The sequence below is a fragment of the Doryrhamphus excisus genome, linkage group LG9, assembly GCF_037039965.1.
Source record: "Doryrhamphus excisus strain RoL-2023G ecotype Guam linkage group LG9, RoL_Dexc_Guam_v1.1, whole genome shotgun sequence".
NCBI lineage: Eukaryota > Metazoa > Chordata > Actinopteri > Syngnathiformes > Syngnathidae > Doryrhamphus > Doryrhamphus excisus.
The window spans coordinates 5,043,422-5,061,953 of NC_136365.1; the positions used below are offsets into that span (position 1 = coordinate 5,043,422).

At 41.4% G+C, this 18,532-nt stretch overlaps 1 protein-coding gene across 2 annotated transcripts in view; it reads right to left on the reverse strand.

The window, feature by feature from the left end:
* The window catches only part of zcchc7 (zinc finger, CCHC domain containing 7), a 42,604-nt gene that overhangs the window by 15,314 nt on the left and 8,758 nt on the right, over positions 1-18,532 (reverse strand). For both annotated transcript variants that reach the window (XM_058081755.2, XM_078793265.1), the window contains exons 4-6: positions 2,877-2,929; positions 2,648-2,782; positions 2,388-2,555 (exon numbers count right to left, since the gene is read on the reverse strand). In XM_058081755.2, coding sequence (XP_057937738.2) covers positions 2,388-2,555; positions 2,648-2,782; positions 2,877-2,929 — 356 coding nt within the window. The remainder of the gene's footprint in view (positions 1-2,387; positions 2,556-2,647; positions 2,783-2,876; positions 2,930-18,532) is intronic.

Genomic DNA, 18,532 nt, shown 5'->3' on the forward strand with positions numbered 1-18,532 from the left:
GTCGCATCTAGTACCTACTTTTTTATTGGTTAATATTATGGTCAATGTTTATGTTGAGCCTGTATTTTTCTTGCATGTTAATGGATGCCTTGGTTTTACTGGCTGCAAACACACTAACCTTAATAGTAGTGTCAATTAAAATTAAGCATTATTTTTTGTAAAGATGCAATTCTGATACTCGCTCATAAGATACGTGTGCAAGTCGTCATAATATTGGTTTATGTTTACTTTTATTTCTTCACAGATTAAAGTGCAGCCTTTAAACTTAACTATAAGAGCAGCATGGCTTTTCAGTTGTACGATTTGGACACAAAGATAAATAAATATGGATTTCAACAGCTGTGTCATCCTCCATCTCATCAAGCGTTCTTTTAAAGACCCCCCCCCCCCCCCCCCGCGCCTTCCACGTTTGTTCTCTCCCTCCAGACCGCCAGGGTGGTGTGTTGTTGTCGAGGGCGACAGGCGAGGCGAGCGACACACTTGCGCTCCGTCAACCGTCTGTCTTTAATGAGAGACACAGAAAGGCCCAGGGGACGGAGACCTGACTCCCGATTTTACACAAACACACACACACACACACACAGATGCACAATTTGAATCCACAAAACCAAGTTCTGTCTCTCAAGAAACCTAATTACAATTTTGGCCCAACTTTCACACAAGCTGTATGCAAAAGAGAGAGGACAAAAATAGAAGATCTTGTGTAAAGGTAAGAAAAATGGGCATAGTGTGAGATGAGGTGGTGTGGGAGTGGGGTGCAGTGCGTGCCCTGGTCTCCCTCTGGTGTTCACCTGGTTACTCATCCATTACACAGAGCATAGTACATGACTGACTGACGGAGTGCAAAAAAGAAAGTGAGGCACATCGAGACACAAGCAGGCTGGTTACATACGCGTGAGGCATTTTCCAGCTCTGTGGAGCTATAGCAGCAGTGGGCACAGTAATGGATGTTGCGGTGGGATAATTGTCATTGATGGTCATTAGATTCACCCTTCAGTTTGAGCAAACTCACACCGACGCATACACACGGGCACACTGGCACACACGGCAGGTATTATGCAGCATGGCGGAGACATAACTAGGCTGTAATTGCTGAAGTGTATCAATTAATGTGAACAGCGGCGTGTGCTGACCCTTGGTCACTCATTATTACGCGGAGGGAAAGTGTGTGGAACAGAGGGAGACGTGGGCGACAGAGAGGGGAAAAAAAGTTCAGAAATAAAAGAAAAACTGATGAATCAATTTTCTAATTAATTAATCATGATTAATGACGGGTGGCACGGTGGTCTAGTGGTTAGCGCGCAGACCTCACAGCTAGGAAGACCAGGGTTCGATTCCACCCTCGGCCATCTCTGTGTGGAATTTACATGTCCGGTTTCCTCCCACATTCCAAAAAACATGCACGGTTAATTTGAGACTCCAAATTGTCCATAGGTATGAATGTGAGTGTGAATGGTTGTTTGTCTATATGTGCCCTGTGATTGGCTGGCGGCCAGTCCAGGGTGTACCCCGCCTCTCGCCCAAAGACAGCTGGGATAGGCTTGTGAGTATAAGCGGTATAAAATGAATGAATGATTAATGACCAAGTCTGCATGGTGGATGAGTGTTGAGCATGTCAGGAGTTGGTTTGATTCTCCGCTCAGGCATCTCTGTGGAGTTTTCATGTTCTCACTATGAGTGGGTTTTCTTTGGGTACTCCGCTTTCCTCCCACATTCCAAAAACATGCTAGGTTAATTGACTCCAAATTGTCCATAGGTATGAATGTGAGTGTGAATGGTTGTTTGTCTATATGTGCCCTGTGATTGGCTGGCGACCAGTATATACTGATGATTGTCACTGAGCTTTCACTGTGTAGTATATTCACATTCCAGTTGGCAATGATTTATGATTATTTCATTGACAAGCTATACTTTGACTTCTATTGATTCCTCTGCAATTTCAACAAAAGGTTCCAAAAAGTATTTCTTAGTTTGCTGGGACAGACTTGGAGATCTGAGGGTAGCTAGTAAGAAAGTTGTGAAAGTGGTTATGAGGAGAAAAGATACGGTACGAGGTGTATTATTAAAAAAAAAAACAAAAAAAAAACCTTAAACTGTATTATGGAAAGCAGGAAGTGAACAAATGTAACAGTTACTGATTGTGAAAGTGCCAAATGGAGGGGTAGGATTTAATAAGCTTTGCTTCTTCCTACTCCTTTTGGACATGTGGAACCGTGAACTGATTATGTGATGCACTCAATTGTAATCTGATGCATGTTCAAATGAAATAAAACCATTACCATGTACAGTATGGTGATATGGTTATACAGTATGTGGCTAAAAAAAAACATATACTGTACAGTATCAAGACAAGTGTATATGTTTAGCATACAGCAAGGTATACTCACATCAAATAAGTGTCCCCACATGTTGCAGCGATGGCACTGCATGTAATAGAAAGATCTCTCATTGCAGGACTTGTGAAGATGACCAGGAAGGCCGCAGTTGTTGCAGTGCTTATTGGGACAATTATTGGCCAGGTGGCTGGAATCGGCACAAAGGTAGCAAGGCGTCGCCTTTTGTAGAATTAAAAAAAGACAAAAGTTAGTTGTGCAAATATGCTCAGTGACTACATTGTACGTGTTGAAGTGCAGAGACTGGAACTGACTTTGGAATCTGAGCAATTTTTGGAAAGATGGCCCACTTTTTTGCAGTTTCGACAAAAGACGTTCTTGTCTGTGTAGTATCGGTTTGTAAAACACGGTGCGGCTCTCCTCAATCTATCTTTGTTGCAGATTTGAGCCTACAACAAATACACAATACAATTGTGAGAATACAATACACTGCAATACACTCACTGATGAATTTTTCATCGAAAAGAAAATATTCCCACAAACCTCCCTGTCCTTGTCCATAACCAGCCAGCTGCCATTGGGATCAACTTCAGTGTCTGGCAACATAAAAGACATTGTTGGTTCTTCTTCAAAGAAGGTTTTACATTGTGACAACATGTACACATACAACACAAGTTAGATGTTTGATTATAGAACACAAATAAACTAAAGCAGAACTGGCTCCAAAATGAACATTTACGTGTGTTTATGTGCGATTATTACCCATCGGGTTTTTTCATGACTCTAAATGACATTTGTGGCACTCCCGTTGGGTTCAATGTTCCAAGTACAGTAGACATACCAGCATACATGCAATACAGATATCACTGAAGTTGTGTAATCATGAGTCAAATGATCAATGTCTTATGGGCAGTTGGTAGCTAAATCCCCAGTTGGAAGCTATAATTTTCAACCAATCAATGTGCTTGTCAGTGCTCTAAAAGGGTGTTGCCAGATTTTGTGATGATTCAACAAAACACTCAAAAGTTACAGCGGCTGTTTTGTAGAGTGCATTGAGCTGTGTGAGACTTTTGGGGTCAAACTGAATAAACGGCGCCACCATGTGTGTAGTGGTTCAGGAGTAGAAGAGTCAGTTTACACAAATGCATATGGTCATGTGGGAAAAAATTAGGACAACCCTTAAAGTGGTCGTGATGACACATACAGCAATGTATTCGGGCAAATGAGACAAACTATATTTCATAAAGTAAGGTACATCCATTTCTTCATTGTTTGATTTTTTTTATAGCCTCCATCAGAACACTTTTTTCTTTAATAAAAAGGAATACATTTTTAGAAAGGGTGACCTTTAATAACATCTTCCAACAAGCAACGTAACAACATTTCTAAATAGAAAATGTATGAAATATACATATGAAATAGAACGTACAATTTCTAAACATCAAAACTGCATAAACCTTGTCAAGTATTATTTCAAGGTGTAAATGCTTCCTGTTTTGGCCTTAGTCTCCTCCTGTCGTTGCTCTCTCTCAGATTCATTTGTGAGAAAGTCCAGAATGGCATTTTGTTACATTTTACTTTGCAGCTTTTCAATGGTTCTGGGGTGCTGTTTGGTGTAGCATAGGGTGGTGGCAATGTGCACTTCTGGTGCGCTGACTTGAGTTGGCTCCTGCAGGAATGACACATGTGCATAATTGATGCACATGTGAACTATTTAGCTTATTGTAAATATAATAATACAGTGGTGCCTTGGTTAACAGCCGCTCTGGTTAGCGCGTTTTTTTTGGCCAAAAATTGTTTAGCTTGTTTAGCGGCCAGTTTGTTTACGCCACCATCTTGCATCACGCTTACAAGACAAAATCTCTTGATACCGCAGTGGATTGTACAAATAATAATTATGCTTGATTACTAACTTTTATATGCTTCTTTTCAGTCTTTTCACTCTGCCATCTTGTCAGTGGGAGTGTTGTAACAGAGGAAACTCCTCCTACCCGTATGTTTCAAGCGCGGTCCCCGACCGTTGTCTGTACACCCCTTAGCCCTTACCCCTTGATTTAGGAAGAATTGGGATGCCACTTGATTCTTGTGAATGTGAAACCTAGGGCTAAGGGCTAAGGTCAGAGGTAAGGGACTATAGTCTGGACAGGAGTTACTGTATGTATTTTTTTTTTTACAGTGATACTGTATTTGGTGCTGTTTGTGTCATTAGCTCCATTTGTAGCTCAACAATAAGTCTAGAACCATGCTAAGTAACATAAATACTGGACTCAAAACTGATAAAGAGAAACAAAAAGACCTTAAAAGCCTGAGGCGTAAGCTTAGTTTTCCCGTAAGAGAAGGATAAGCGCGCACACACACATAAACTGACACCGGCAGTGCGGCACATCTGTACGAGAGACACTAACAGCGCCCCCAGGGAGACCACCGTATTCTCCTAAGAGCCACAAAACAGTAACTGACATCAGAAATTGTAACGAAAAAAACACACACAAACACATGTTCTCTGCATTAATTACATACTGGTGGCAATGACCCGCCACGGGCTCACATGCTTCCACACAAAGACACAGGCGCGCATCGACCTACGAGATTAGTTGCTTGACAGTCTTTAGCCTTTGGACAAACATGCAGCCCTTGAGCCAAAATCAAATATTACACTCTTCTACCCTTCTTTTTTTTCTTTTTCTGACTCGCTGTACACAAGCCCTTATCGCTATTCTGCTCAGCCCCCCTCCCTACTTCTTTTTAGCTTTCGCTCCCTCTCCGTGATTTCTACTCGGGTACCGATGTGCGACTGCAGAGAAGTGTGGGGGGTTATCAGCCCCTCATCCTCGTCAAACAAATTAAAATGGCTGCTGTTTGCTTGTTGCCGTCACAACCTTCAATCACACGCAAATGTCCAACTCACTGACTCAAGTAATGCTGACGACCATAATGCATACCACCAGACATGTTTTCTAAGTAAATCACAGTTTCATCAAAGCCTTGATTAAATAGCATACTAACAATGACCCATGTTTAAGATTGCAATGAAAAAAAACCTTTTCAATGCCCTGTATGCCTAAAAATAAGATTAAGATTAAGATATGCCTTTATTCGTCCCTCAGTGTGGAAATTTGTATTGCACAGCAGCAAGAGTACAGAATCAGTCAAGCAGTACAAAATACACAATATAGAAAAACAAACAATATAAACAACCCAAGTATTAACAAAATCAACAGTTTTTCCCAGAGTTATATACAATACAGTATGTAGATAATATGAAACAAGATGAGATATATGACCAGTCTATACACTGAGATCTTGTTAGAGAGGTACTATAAGATATAAAACACAAAATCTGGCTCATAAGGGCCACCTAAAAGGGAAACTAATAAAACTGCATGTGGTTTTGGAAAATACATCGGTTATTTCCACTGTTTTAAAAGCTCTGCCCTAAGGTACCCTTGATTATATCACCTTCACAATCACCAATGGGTGTGTTGTCATTCTGTTTTTACGCTTATTGAGTCAGTGTCTTCCACCTACATGTGTGGCTGCGTCTTACGTCGTCTCACTGAACGTTATTCGCGTCTACTTAGTTTTGCTCAGTTTAGCACAGAGAAATGGACTGTGAAGCTCTGCTGTGCTCACCTACTGTGAACAGGCTGGGGGGCCTCCGTGTGGTGTGTGTGTGTGTGTGTGTGTAGTTGGCCTTAAACAACCGCCATTGAGTCAATGAACGGAGGTTTTGAACGGAGGTTAAAGGTGTGTGTGTGTGTGTGTGTGTGTGCGCGTGTGTGTGTGTGAGAGAGTAGGCGTTGGTGACTCAACGAAAGTCCTTCCTAAAGCATCTCCCGGGGGGACTCCGCAAATAAAGAGCAGGAAGCTTTCCCTTAATCTAAGGGCCCCCCATCTCAGCAACACACACACAAACGGATAAAGGGTGAAGCTCTTTGTCACGGCCGAGGAATCAAACACATGCATGTGGGAGGGGAGTGGAAGAGAGGATGCTGGAGGAAAAAGGTGTGTGGAGGAGGGGGGGGGGGGTGGTCTTTGCATTGGTGGGGCCGGGGGGGGGGAGCAGGGCATATGCTAATAAACCTTGAGACCATGTTCAAAACCAGAACGATCTGAGCTGCTTGCCCCATCCTCTAAACCCAAACACATGTGAAGGCGCTGAAGAAGCAGATGGCTGCAGCTAAGAAAGCTCCAGAGGTGCTTCTGCTGTGTTAACTATGCAAACCTCTTTTCAATTACGTTTTCAAAGAAGACTTCACGGAAGGTGCAGCAGCTTGAGAAAAACAAAGAAAAATATATATTTCAAACCGACTAAGTCAGGGGTCTCAAACACACGGCCCGCGGGCCAAATGTGGACCACAGGACACTAGTTCGAGGCCCCCGAAAGTTTAATGTTAGTGCGGCCCGCGGAAGTTTGAAATGGATGCTGTATGGTATCATGTACCCAGAAAAAATTATTACATTTGATTAATGTTCATGTTAAAGGTTAAATAACTGTTAATAGTTATCCTCCCTATCCGTGTGGAAGTGGTAAGTTTTTGGATATTTAAGTTTAAAGGGAATAACTTGAAGGCTACCGTTTAGGTCGCTAGCTCTCTAGTTTGCGAGTTAGCATGTGTCTCAAGACCCTGCAGTTGCGCAATATGTTTTAATTAAAAAGAATATAAATGTGACTATAGTCGGGTTTTGTCATGTCTACAGGGCTCTAATAATGCTTTGTTCATTTTAATCTGAAAAAAATAATTTGTCTACCCACCAACTATATGTGGTTTCTTAAGTTTTTATTATTTACCATTTTATTATTATTATTATTATTATATTTATTTATTTATTACTGATTGATTGATTTTCTTTATTCTTGATTTGTTTATTTTTCATCTTATTTTGTGTAGAAAAATAAAACAGTGGAATGTTTTATCAGAGCTTTTTAAGGCAAAGTTTATTCATTTTTCTGTTTTTAATAAATGCGTTTTTTGTTGTTTTTTTTGGAAAAGCTGATGGGGCCCAGTCTCACCCAGACCCTAGCTCCAGTGGCCCCCAAGTAAATTGAGTTTGAGACCCCTGGACTAAGTTACCTTCAGTTATAATTCAAGGCAAAATGAAGCGAGTTACAGTTTCTACAGTGAGAGAATAAAGTCTGGGGTGACCACAAAATACGCTCCAGGGAATCGTTTTTTTGGGGGGAGTAGAGGAGGTCCAACGATGTTATGTTCTCTGTGGGGAACCTCACTGAGCCACAAACTAAACCCATAGTCACAGCCAACCTTAGAGTCCAAAGTTGGAGTGGACAGTCTAAAAACCTGGAGCTCCATTCCCATTTGGCTTGTATGTGACAACTCTCCCATGATCCCATCAGTGTGCTGTCAAGGGACGTTCAAAACAATGGTGTGGAAGAGGAGGGGGGGGGCATACAGGAACAGAGGGAGGGTTAGATCAGGGGCGAGAGGGCGACAGATGCTACCTGTCTCTCTCTTAGGTACTCTGATTGCCCGAAGATGGGAGGATAGGGCAGGGAGGAGGCTGCGTGTAAGTGTGTATGTGTGTTGAATCTACCACTGACAACAGAACGGAAGTGTGTGTGTGTGTGTGTGTGTGTGTGTGTGTGTGGCTAATGAACCATGAACTCCGGGCTCTCCTGGGGTGCACACACTAAAACACACACAATCCAGGAACCATCCTCACGGGAAGTGGCCCCAACACAGACGACCAGAGAGAAATAACACCAAGACACAGCCATTCTTCAATATGGATGTCCCCCTTAATAACTATCTACTAATTAAATAATTATGTCCTAAAAACATCACAACCCTTAAGTGACCCTATTTCCCCACCCCCCCATGTGCTCCACCCAGAAAAACTGACAAACTTAAACAGGCACACCAAGCAAAGCCACTTCATTGTAGCACACTGTTGACCAGGGCCATTAACACAGCAGCCAAAGCCTACACACACACACACACACACACACACACACCGAAGTGGAAAAGGAGGTCCCCCTTCCCAATGGAGGTTATGTTTGATACTGAAGGTTGGATTAGCAACACTATACATGACAATGGCGAGGGGAGGGAGGAGTGTGCAGGCCGTCTGTGAGTGTGTGAAATTTGTTTCCTTTGTGACCGTACCCCTAGCTTCGCCGCAGTGGCCTGTGCAAGGTTAAATAAAACGAAATGTTTGCCGAGGCTAACACACGCATATAAGACGCACATGTTTTCAAGTCTTCACAAGCTTGGGAAAACGGAAGACGACAGACTTATACACACGTGTTCTTTCTTCTATGGTTTGGTATGTCATGTGGTATAATGTGTACTACATTGTATTACACTTAGTTTTAGCTTACTATATACTAGTCCGGCACACTGTGGAGGCAACTTTTTTTTCAAGCCGCCCCCCATAAAAATCCCAAGAACCTTCCCGTGTGGACATGACTTAAGATGGAACAGTGGTTATGCGTGTTAAAATGTACAGTTAATAAAGATTTTCAATTGAACAGACTATATAAGTTGACTAATTTCCGGGAATTGATCATGTTGGAGTTAAAGGTTACATCACCAGATGCCATCACCCTCCTTGAGTCTCTTCCGTAGTCGGCCATCACATTTATTCGTAGCCCATATCTGATTATCCACCTCACCCCGCCCTCCTCGCCCATGACATGCTGACTGTTCACCCCCTGCCAGGTCCATGCCACCCCCCCTGCTCCCCCTCATCCACACCATGTTGGCAGCCAGGGCAGGGCAGGTGGCCAAAGCTGTCAGTCAAAGCGCCGTCGCCACGTGGCAACACCATAGACACCAATTACCACGCAGCAGGGGCGCGGTCTGGCAACCGCATGGCAACCGCATGGCCCAATCAGGGTGCTCATCAACGGGGACCAGAGAAGGCCAAGAAAAGTGTGTGTTTGTGTGTGTGTGTGTGTGTGAGTGTGTGTGTAATGCGAGCATGTTCAAGTGATCCAAAAGCAGCCAATGCATGTCCGAAAGCAGGTAGTCATTGTGGCGTTTTAATATCCGTTACCTGTCCGTGACGCAGGTTTTCCATTCAAACGCAACATTGAATCGCTATATTTGCCGATAAACTACACCGATTCATGACAGGTTTTCAACCATCAAGCATGCAGTCAAAGATATCAGACTGAATTGTTTAATCTTGGAAGTAATGTGTCGAAAAGCCTGACCGATAATATTAATAGTTAAAATGCCTTAAGTATTAAAAACTGGGAGACATCACCCTATTTCTAACAAACAACTGATGATGACTTTTGTTGATATAAATTAAGAGGCTCAAACTACTTTACAATATGCTATTTTATATGATTACCAGCATGATTAAAATAGTCGAACAAAACATTTCTTTAAACTTAACATTTCATCACATTGAGCGCAAAAGACTAATTTAAAGTAAGAAATTATACACATATGAATTTATTGGGAAAAATATAATAGTCCAAGCCTTCCTTTTTGTCTACCGCAGCAAAGCACACAAATATGGCATCACACAATGTCTGTAAGGGGTAAATAGATTTTAATAAAACCAGTGAGTTGCAACCTCAATTTCATTTTGATGAATTTCCTCCTGCGGGAGTGAGTGAGCCACACGGACGGCAGAAAGAAGCGAGAGTGGGGTAATGTAGGAGGGGCTGGGAGGCAGGGAGAATTTTCATGATTCTTATTTTTGTTATTATACAGAGCGAGAACAGTGGTGGGGTGGGGGGGATAAACAGCATTTGGTTAATCAGAGGCATTTTGCATAGCCTTCCATTATCTGGCAGGTTGGGGCATGTCAAGGGGGTTATTTTTCCGAGGGATCTTTTGCCCCGGTAATTAAGCTCCATTCATTGGGCCCTGTTCCCCAAATTAAAAAAAAATGTCATTAAGTGGAATTTATCATAATGCCTTTTTATCTGGCGGTGGTACAGCCTGCAATTGTGTGTGTGTGTGCGTGCGTGCATGTGCGGAGGGTCCAGGCAAAACTGCAAGGGGAGTTCAAAAGGAGGAACCAATAACAGTCAAACGCAGACACATATTGCGCACACGTAAACACACATGGGGCAAATTGAAAAACTGAAAAAAAAATTCTGGCCAGCACGTACATTTGCATTAGTAAACACTGCGCACACACAATCACACACAAATGCACATACAAAGCACTCCTTCAAATCCACAGCCTCTGGGATAATTAAATAATGGTACTTTAAAATTTTAATTTACATGGACTGAGCACGTGCACGCATACATGCACACAGACACAAACAGGTACCGCGAAGTCCAGAGAGATAACCTCCGATGGAAAGAGAAGGAATGAAGGAGGTGTCTCCTAAGACTTTCTAAAACAATACAATTATTAGTCTTTAATTAGAGCGGCCCCCCTGTGGGGAATCGAGAGGGACAGCAGAACAATGGAGGATTAGAACATGGGCTCCTAATACAGTTCTTTATTGCTTCATTCAAATACAGTAGCCTACATAAAATGTATGCACAAGAAGCAATGGTGCAAAGCAGAGGTGGATTTATGGTAGAATTTATGCCAATTTTAAACATTATATAAAGGATCTATGTATGATTGTGTCATTATAAACAGTGTTATCAGTAAATATGTCATCACTGGGTTGCCAGCTACCAATGGCTAAGGTGTTTTTTTACAATTAAGGGCTGGTTGCCTCAGTTTCTCCCTGAATCTTCATCTTACCAAAGTTCTATCGTATCTCCTTTGTGGAAACACCTACATAGAGGACCTTTTTCTTGCAGTGATCCAAAAAGACACACAGAGCAAAGTTGCTATATCTTGAAAATAACACACAACCATGAATGTCAAAACGACTGGCAACAAAAGTGAGTACACCCGTCTGTAAATTGTACTAATTGGTACCAATTAGCTATTCTTTCACCCTGGTATCCAGTGTAAATGTGTGTTAAAATCGGGGTTATCGCCCTCACTCACTCATACTAGTCACTTTGCTTCAAAGGTTCAAGAGGTCAGGGGTCATCTGTCAGACCATACACCATATACACTGTAAACTATACATCAAATTGCTGGTGGAACGCCAAGATGAACTTATTTGGTGTCAAGTGTTTTTGATGACAACCAGGTGAAAAATAACAAGTGTGTCTTGCCAACAGTCAAGCACAGTAGTGGGAGTGAGAGTGCATGAGTGCTGCCAGCACTGGAGAGTTATACTTCATTGAAGCAAACGTGACTACCAACATGTACTGAAGCAGAGCAAAATGCCCTCCTTATAGAAACTGGACCACTTGGAAGTATTGATGATGACTAGACACAAACACAGGGGAACCTCGGTTAGCATGTTTTTCAGCTAGCAGCAAGAAAGGCTTGCTTGCATACATTGTTAGCGTACAATATGCCGTGTTGTTCATACACTGTTTGAGTCCAACTGTGTTCTACCATTTTCTATGCCGTGGGTACGCTGGAGCCTGGGCGAGAGACGGGCCAATCACAGGGCACATATACACAAACAACCATTCACACTCACATTCATACCTATGGACAATTTGGAGTCGCCAATTAACCTAGCATGTTTTTGGAATGTGGGAGGAAACCGAAGTACCGTGCAAACATGCAAACTCCACACAGAGATGTCCAAGCAGGGAATCAAACCCAGGTCTTCCTGATCTCACTGGTTCTTAATGTATTTTTTTGACATCATAGATGGTTTGTGTAAAATGTGGCTTAAAAAGTAGATAAAGTGCACAACAGTGGCTCTTAGGTGTGGACAAACACATCTACAGACTCCCAGTTGGGTTTACTAAAAGCACCTAGAAATTGTCTAAAGTCCAGCATCAATTCCAAAGTGAATGTTCATATTCCTTTCTCTCACACTCAGTTGGCTAAATTGAAAGGGAAAAAAAACCATGAAAGTTGATTGACAGCTGGAAGCGAGTGCAAGGGGACTTACAGTCAGAGGCAAACAACAACATGCTGTCAAATCTTCAAATGGCAGGAGAAGGATGGGGAGAATGGCGTGAGATTGGGGGGTCTTATTTTACTGTCGTTTAATTTGCTGCCCTCCGCGCGCCCCCTTCCATCCATCCGCTACATTTTCTGACAGGTAATAAAAAGCAGGAGCTTCCCTGATGAGCCTATTTGAATTTGGATTGAATAATATAACTGTAGGGTTCCCCTCTGCATAACAGTCAGTCCAAGCGTGAGAGACACGGGTAGTCCCTCTGCCTGACAGGGTGGAAGATTATTGTGTGTGCGTACTGGTGGCGCTCATTTTAGCCAACAACAGGGTTAGACTGTGGGAATTTTTCAGTAAGAATATAACTTTCTTAAGTGGCACACGATTGTGAAAAGTAAATATACTCCGATCAATCGGTTACCGATCAATATTGGACGTCGGCTCACGTTGCCAACGCTGGACAACACTCATATGTGCGTGACAATCAGCAATCTAAAGTAAATAACACAAAAAATAATTGAATTCATCAGACTAGAGGTGGTTTGCCGATTGCTCTCACATGGAAAATTATCCTTGGAATTGTCCTAACATTTCCCGCTTATACGGCACCACGGGCCAATTGCAGTTATCATAAATAATTAAAAAATTTACGGCAAATAATAAAAACTTAAGACACCACATATAGTTGGTGGGTAGACAAATTATTTTTTTTTTTCAGATTAAAATTAACAAAACATTATTAGAGCCCTGTAGACATGACAAAACACAACTATAGTCACATTTATACTTTTTTTATTTACAACATATTGCGCAACTGCAGGGTCTTGAGACACCTCGCAACTCGCAAACTAGAGCGCTAGCGACCTAAACGGTAGCCTTCAAGTTATTTCCTTTAAACTTAAATAGCCAAAAACTTACCACTTCCACACGGATAGGGAGGATAACTATTAACAGTTATTTAACCTTTAACATGAACATTAATCAAACGTAATAATTTTTTCTGGATACATGATACCATACAGCATCCATATGAAACTTGCGCGGGCCGCACTAACATTAAACTTTCATATCAAGGCGGGGGCCACATTTGGCCCGCGGGCCGCGTGTTTGAGACCCCTGTGTTAGACGGTTTATTTTCCACGTTAAATCTGATCCAGACTGGATTTTGTTTTGATTTCAGGTATTACAACTTAAAAACCTAAAGACAGGACATTGCATACAAACAAACCCAAGTGCATCAAAACATAATAATAATAGTGTAATAATGCTAATTCCAGCATGTAGACACTCTCCCTATGCCAACCATCAACATCTCCACTACTTTTTCCCTCCTCTTCTTGCTTCTGTGATCCCTTCTTCCCTCTTCGTCTTACCCCTACCTTGCATCCTACTCCTCCTCTCCTCTTGGTAGCAGCTGAAATCCCATCCCCCGTGGGGGCAAGCTAAATTGAATTGGCGTGTTTATAAGAACAACAGGGCCTTCGTTTGAATATACTGTACCTTAGAGTTTATGCCTAATGCCTGCATGCTAATACCGCCGGTGCTCGTCGGCTCACTCGACCCAGCATGCTTTTAGAGAAGTCATTAAAGAAGGCAAATGAAATGTGGTCTGTAAACAGATGCTTTACCTTCTGTCTAAAATGCTTTAAAATAGGTAGGTATTCAATGGGTAAGCAAAACAGAAAAACACTGTAAATTCAAGATCTAAAGGTTACCATTCCCCCAATACTGTAGTCGCTCGTTAATTGACACAAGTACAAGCCAAACACAGCCAAGCCCATCAACATCATCTTGCAAACATTTCTCCATTTTCATCAGTTTCACCACCCCTGTCACCTTGGCTTCTTGTCTTTCTTTTTCTCCCCCTCTGCTTTTTCTGTCCTGCTCCAGTGTCAAGACGACAAGACAAAAGAAGAGAAACAAATCTGAGGCACTCCGACCCAATTACTATTGATCAGTCTGCTCTAAGAGGACAAAGATCCAGTCACCTGCACACAAACAGGCATAAATGTTGGCCATCCAGGAAATCTTCGAGGTTAAAATACTGTTATTTGTTCACATTCGAAAATTTGTCGCTTTGACAGAAAAGTAAAAATAATCTGCATTTAAAAATATTTTTCTTGGATGTTGCCACCAGCAGAGGCAGACTGCCACTATTGGAAAAGTGAAGACAAAGAGTAATGAGACACTATAATGACAGACATGACGTTTGTATCTCAAATAACACATTTTCATCTTACTTGGTTAAATTAGAAGCTGAACAAATCACCTCGGATCTTGCAGTTACTTCATAATTTAACACAATCAATTTAAATGGCCGACAAAAACAACTGGGAATTTGTATTTTCCACTGAAATGCTGTTGGACATTGACAATATTGCAGCTGGTCCAAGAAGTGTAACTTCAAGCACTGTCAAACCGTGCTTCCATTTGAAAATGCCACATCAAAACCTTTAAAAGTGTGCAAAACCATGCACTATACCTGCAATTGCGTATCACTGTCTCACATTAAGGCGGCGCTCAACTGTGTGTGTTTTTCCTGACAGCCCGTGCAGAAATATCAATGACTAAACTCCCCGACGAGCAAGTCGTAACTATCTCCTTGGCTCTGATTTTATCCTGTATAATTAATTTTCTTTTCCCCAACGCTGACTTTGGCTTTATCGGCCTCTACCCGCCAGAATCACAGCATTTCATTTAACCATAATCCTTTGGATAAAAGGGGTGGCATAGGTGTGTATATGGAAAAGGAAAAAGACTTGAAATTGGCAGACATGCGCACGTAATGCTTTTAAAGCACTTGACCAAGTCAAAACAACGCTGGTGTGGATTTTGCACTATAGGAATGTAATCAGTACATAACCGAATTCCATAGTTAATGTGAAAATAGCTTTGAAAGGCTTTTCAGGCAAAATACAGCTGTCCCTCGTTTATCGCGGTTACCGTAATTGGTTCCTGACCTGACCGTGATCAGTGAATCTGTAGAAGAGCATAGAAAACCTGTTTATGACTTTTCTAAATACAATTTTTACCATGTATTAGAGCTCTGTTGACATAAAATAGCACCCCTATAGTTACTTTTACACTACTATACCATATATATATACATATATATGGCCGCTGCTTTAAACAAAGCATGCTACTGAGCTAACTAGTAAGCCTCCAATTAGTTGTATTTATTAGAGCCCTGTTGACATAAAATAGCACCCCTATAGTCACTTTTACACTACTATACTATATATATATATATATGGCCGCTGCTTTAAACATAGCCTGCTACTGAGCTAACCAGTAAGCCTCCAATTAGTTGTATTTATTAGAGCCCTGTTGACATAAAATAGCACCCCTATAGTCACTTTTACACTACTATACTATATATATATATGGTCGCTGCTTTAAACATAGCCTGCTACTGAGCTAACTAGCAAGCCTCCAATTAGTTGAGGAAGGAGGACAATGTAAGAAGAAGTTCCACACAGAATGGGAGAAGAACTTTTTTTCACAATGCCATGTTGGACATGCCATGGATGACTCCATGTAGTGTGAAGGTAACGTAATATAACATCATGTCCAGAATACTACATATAACTTGTCTTTCAATATTTTTTACTAATAATAATCCATAGTCAACCACAAGAGTGGTCATTTATTCATTCATTTTGTTACGTCGGACCTCCATGTTGCTACAAAATAGTACCGTTAGAAAACATAAGACACTAAAAGGAGATGGACATGCTCCAACGGACACATTTTAAAAGCTATTATTCATCATTACATACAAAGACTTAAAAGTTAGCTGAGTCTGGAAGTTTCGGGAAGCAGTTCTACGGAATTTCGGGAGAGCGTCTTAGCAACTTTAGGATGGTTGGAATCTCTGCAATGTATGTTCACTATGAACAATGCGTCGTTTTTCTTTTCATTGCACACGTGTGTTCGCATTCTGGACTTTTGGAGCGGACGCCTCAGTTTCGAATCTCCACGTGTAAGCATCATCGGTATTCGTCAGGAAGGGTATCCGGAATTTTGAAAGGGCTCAAGCTGAAATCCGTATGTGGATCAAAAAGATCCTAAGTCAGGAAAAAGGCGAAAGAAACTAATTAACCTTACACTTGGTTTACCCTGAAAATCACTTTGACATTGTGACAAGGATGTAAAGTTACATTTTTTTTATTTGCATTTGCATTTATTTATTTATTGTCATGTTAGACTAGATACCTATATTCCAAAGAGGAAATTAGAGCACGGGCATTGGGGACTACGATGTGGCAGGTTTGACACCAGCAACAAACTGATGCGTATGTGACAGTTTTCACTGCTCTTGCAGTACATAGTAAATCACCGTTTATGGTAATGTACATCTTGTGGCATCAATCTCAAGCATCAACACCAAAGTAAACAACTAAGAAACAAGTTGAAAGCCAAAAACTGGCTGTATGTACTGCAATTAAATCATGTAGTCCGTCAGACTGGGCCCAGCTGGTCTCTGACGAAGGAGGGCTTTAATTAAGAGACACCAAATAAAAAAAAAAAAATCCCAGGAATACCCAACATGCACATAACCAGGAGTCTCCGGAGGCGAAGCGTCTACACAGGCACGCTTGTGTAGGTGGGCTACACCACGACTGCCAAGAGTCTAACACACACTGACGTGATTAACAACTCTTTTCATACTGAGGCAAGAGGACTAATCGCAGATGTGTGTGTGACTGGAACACACCGCCCGTTTTCCGGTGGTGGTGGTGGTGGTCACTGAACAACTGTGGCAAAAAAAAAATAATAATAGCCAAGGCGATTTTCTGAATCCATGACCGCCTTTGCTGACCGCCCGACCCGCCCCTTAACTTCCTGTTTCTCATTGGAAACATATATTAATATTAATACATAACCCTCTGTAGCCCCCTTGGCTTTTACGATGTTGCCGCCCTCTCCAAATATAACACCACCCTGGGCTACTAGTTAATAAAGCCCTCTTGACAACCCCTGCCGGCCCCGCCATCGAAGACAGACAATAAAAAGGGAAAGTTCTCCAGCCAAAATGAAAGAAGAGAAATTAATACAGTCTCTTGGGTACCCACCCCCCGTCGTTTCTACGCCTTTTATGTCCCACTGTCACCTCCACAATAATTTAATAAGTATCTTAATTACAATGATTATTTTTGCTAATTATTATTGACATTTTCCCCTCCCTTGTTCATTTTTGATGAAAGGAAGCCAAAGATGGTCAGTGAAAATTATGCCTACGGGATGAAAGCAAGATAAATCAATTTTGTACAATTCTACACCCGATATTCATAATTGCAATTTCTACTGAAATGTATTGTAAAGTATACTCCATACATAGCAATAATTGGGAGCCGCAATTAATCGAATATAGTCCGTGTGATCTCGTAGGGTATGCTTTGCTTAGTTGCAGGGTGCTTAAAATGTGGGATTAACTTTTTATGTTACTGCATGGGCATTCATCTGTGTGTATTATGCATTAGCTTTGGGGCATAATGTCTGCTGAGGATTTGTGCAAGAGAGAGCTTAGCGGAATATTGTGTTTAAATAAAAAGTTACAACATACAGTACAGTGGGGACCCACTAGGTCCCCACATTATTGGCACATCCCTCAGGCTACAGTAGCGGCAAACCAAAAGGTTTTTTTGTTCAAAAATGAAATACCGCATAACGCCTTTGACCCTAAAGAATAACGGTAGGTCTGAATTTTTCCGAATAAAGAACTAGCGAGAGTAAAAGTTAGGTCCAGTTGACCAGGACACGCTCATTGGGCTCACATCAGGCGTGTTAAAGGGGACACCACATCGAAGCCACCAAGTACACAATTTTCTTATACGCAAAAAACACACAAATATATCTTGGACTTGATTTGAATTTCCAAACAACTATAATAACAAATCTGTCATAAACCATATGAAGCTAAATATTTCTTTGCCCTTGACAGTGAAGAAAAAAAAAGCCACACTAAAACAAATGAGCACCTGCAACCACAGCTGCAGATATTTTTAGGTTCCCAAAAAACAAACAGTGACATTTTCATAAATTATTTTCACATATTAAAACTGCTTTCAAACAGGATGGTTTTCCTCATCCAGATGTCGATTACCATAAATGTGCAAAAATACTAAAAGCCTTTAGAATAATACTAATAGCCATTAGAAACAATGGGCAGCAATATAATACACCATATTATTCACTATTGTCCATGAAAAATACAACCGATGATTTAATTGACCCCTGACTCGATCATAATAATATATTCCTCGATGACCTATTACAA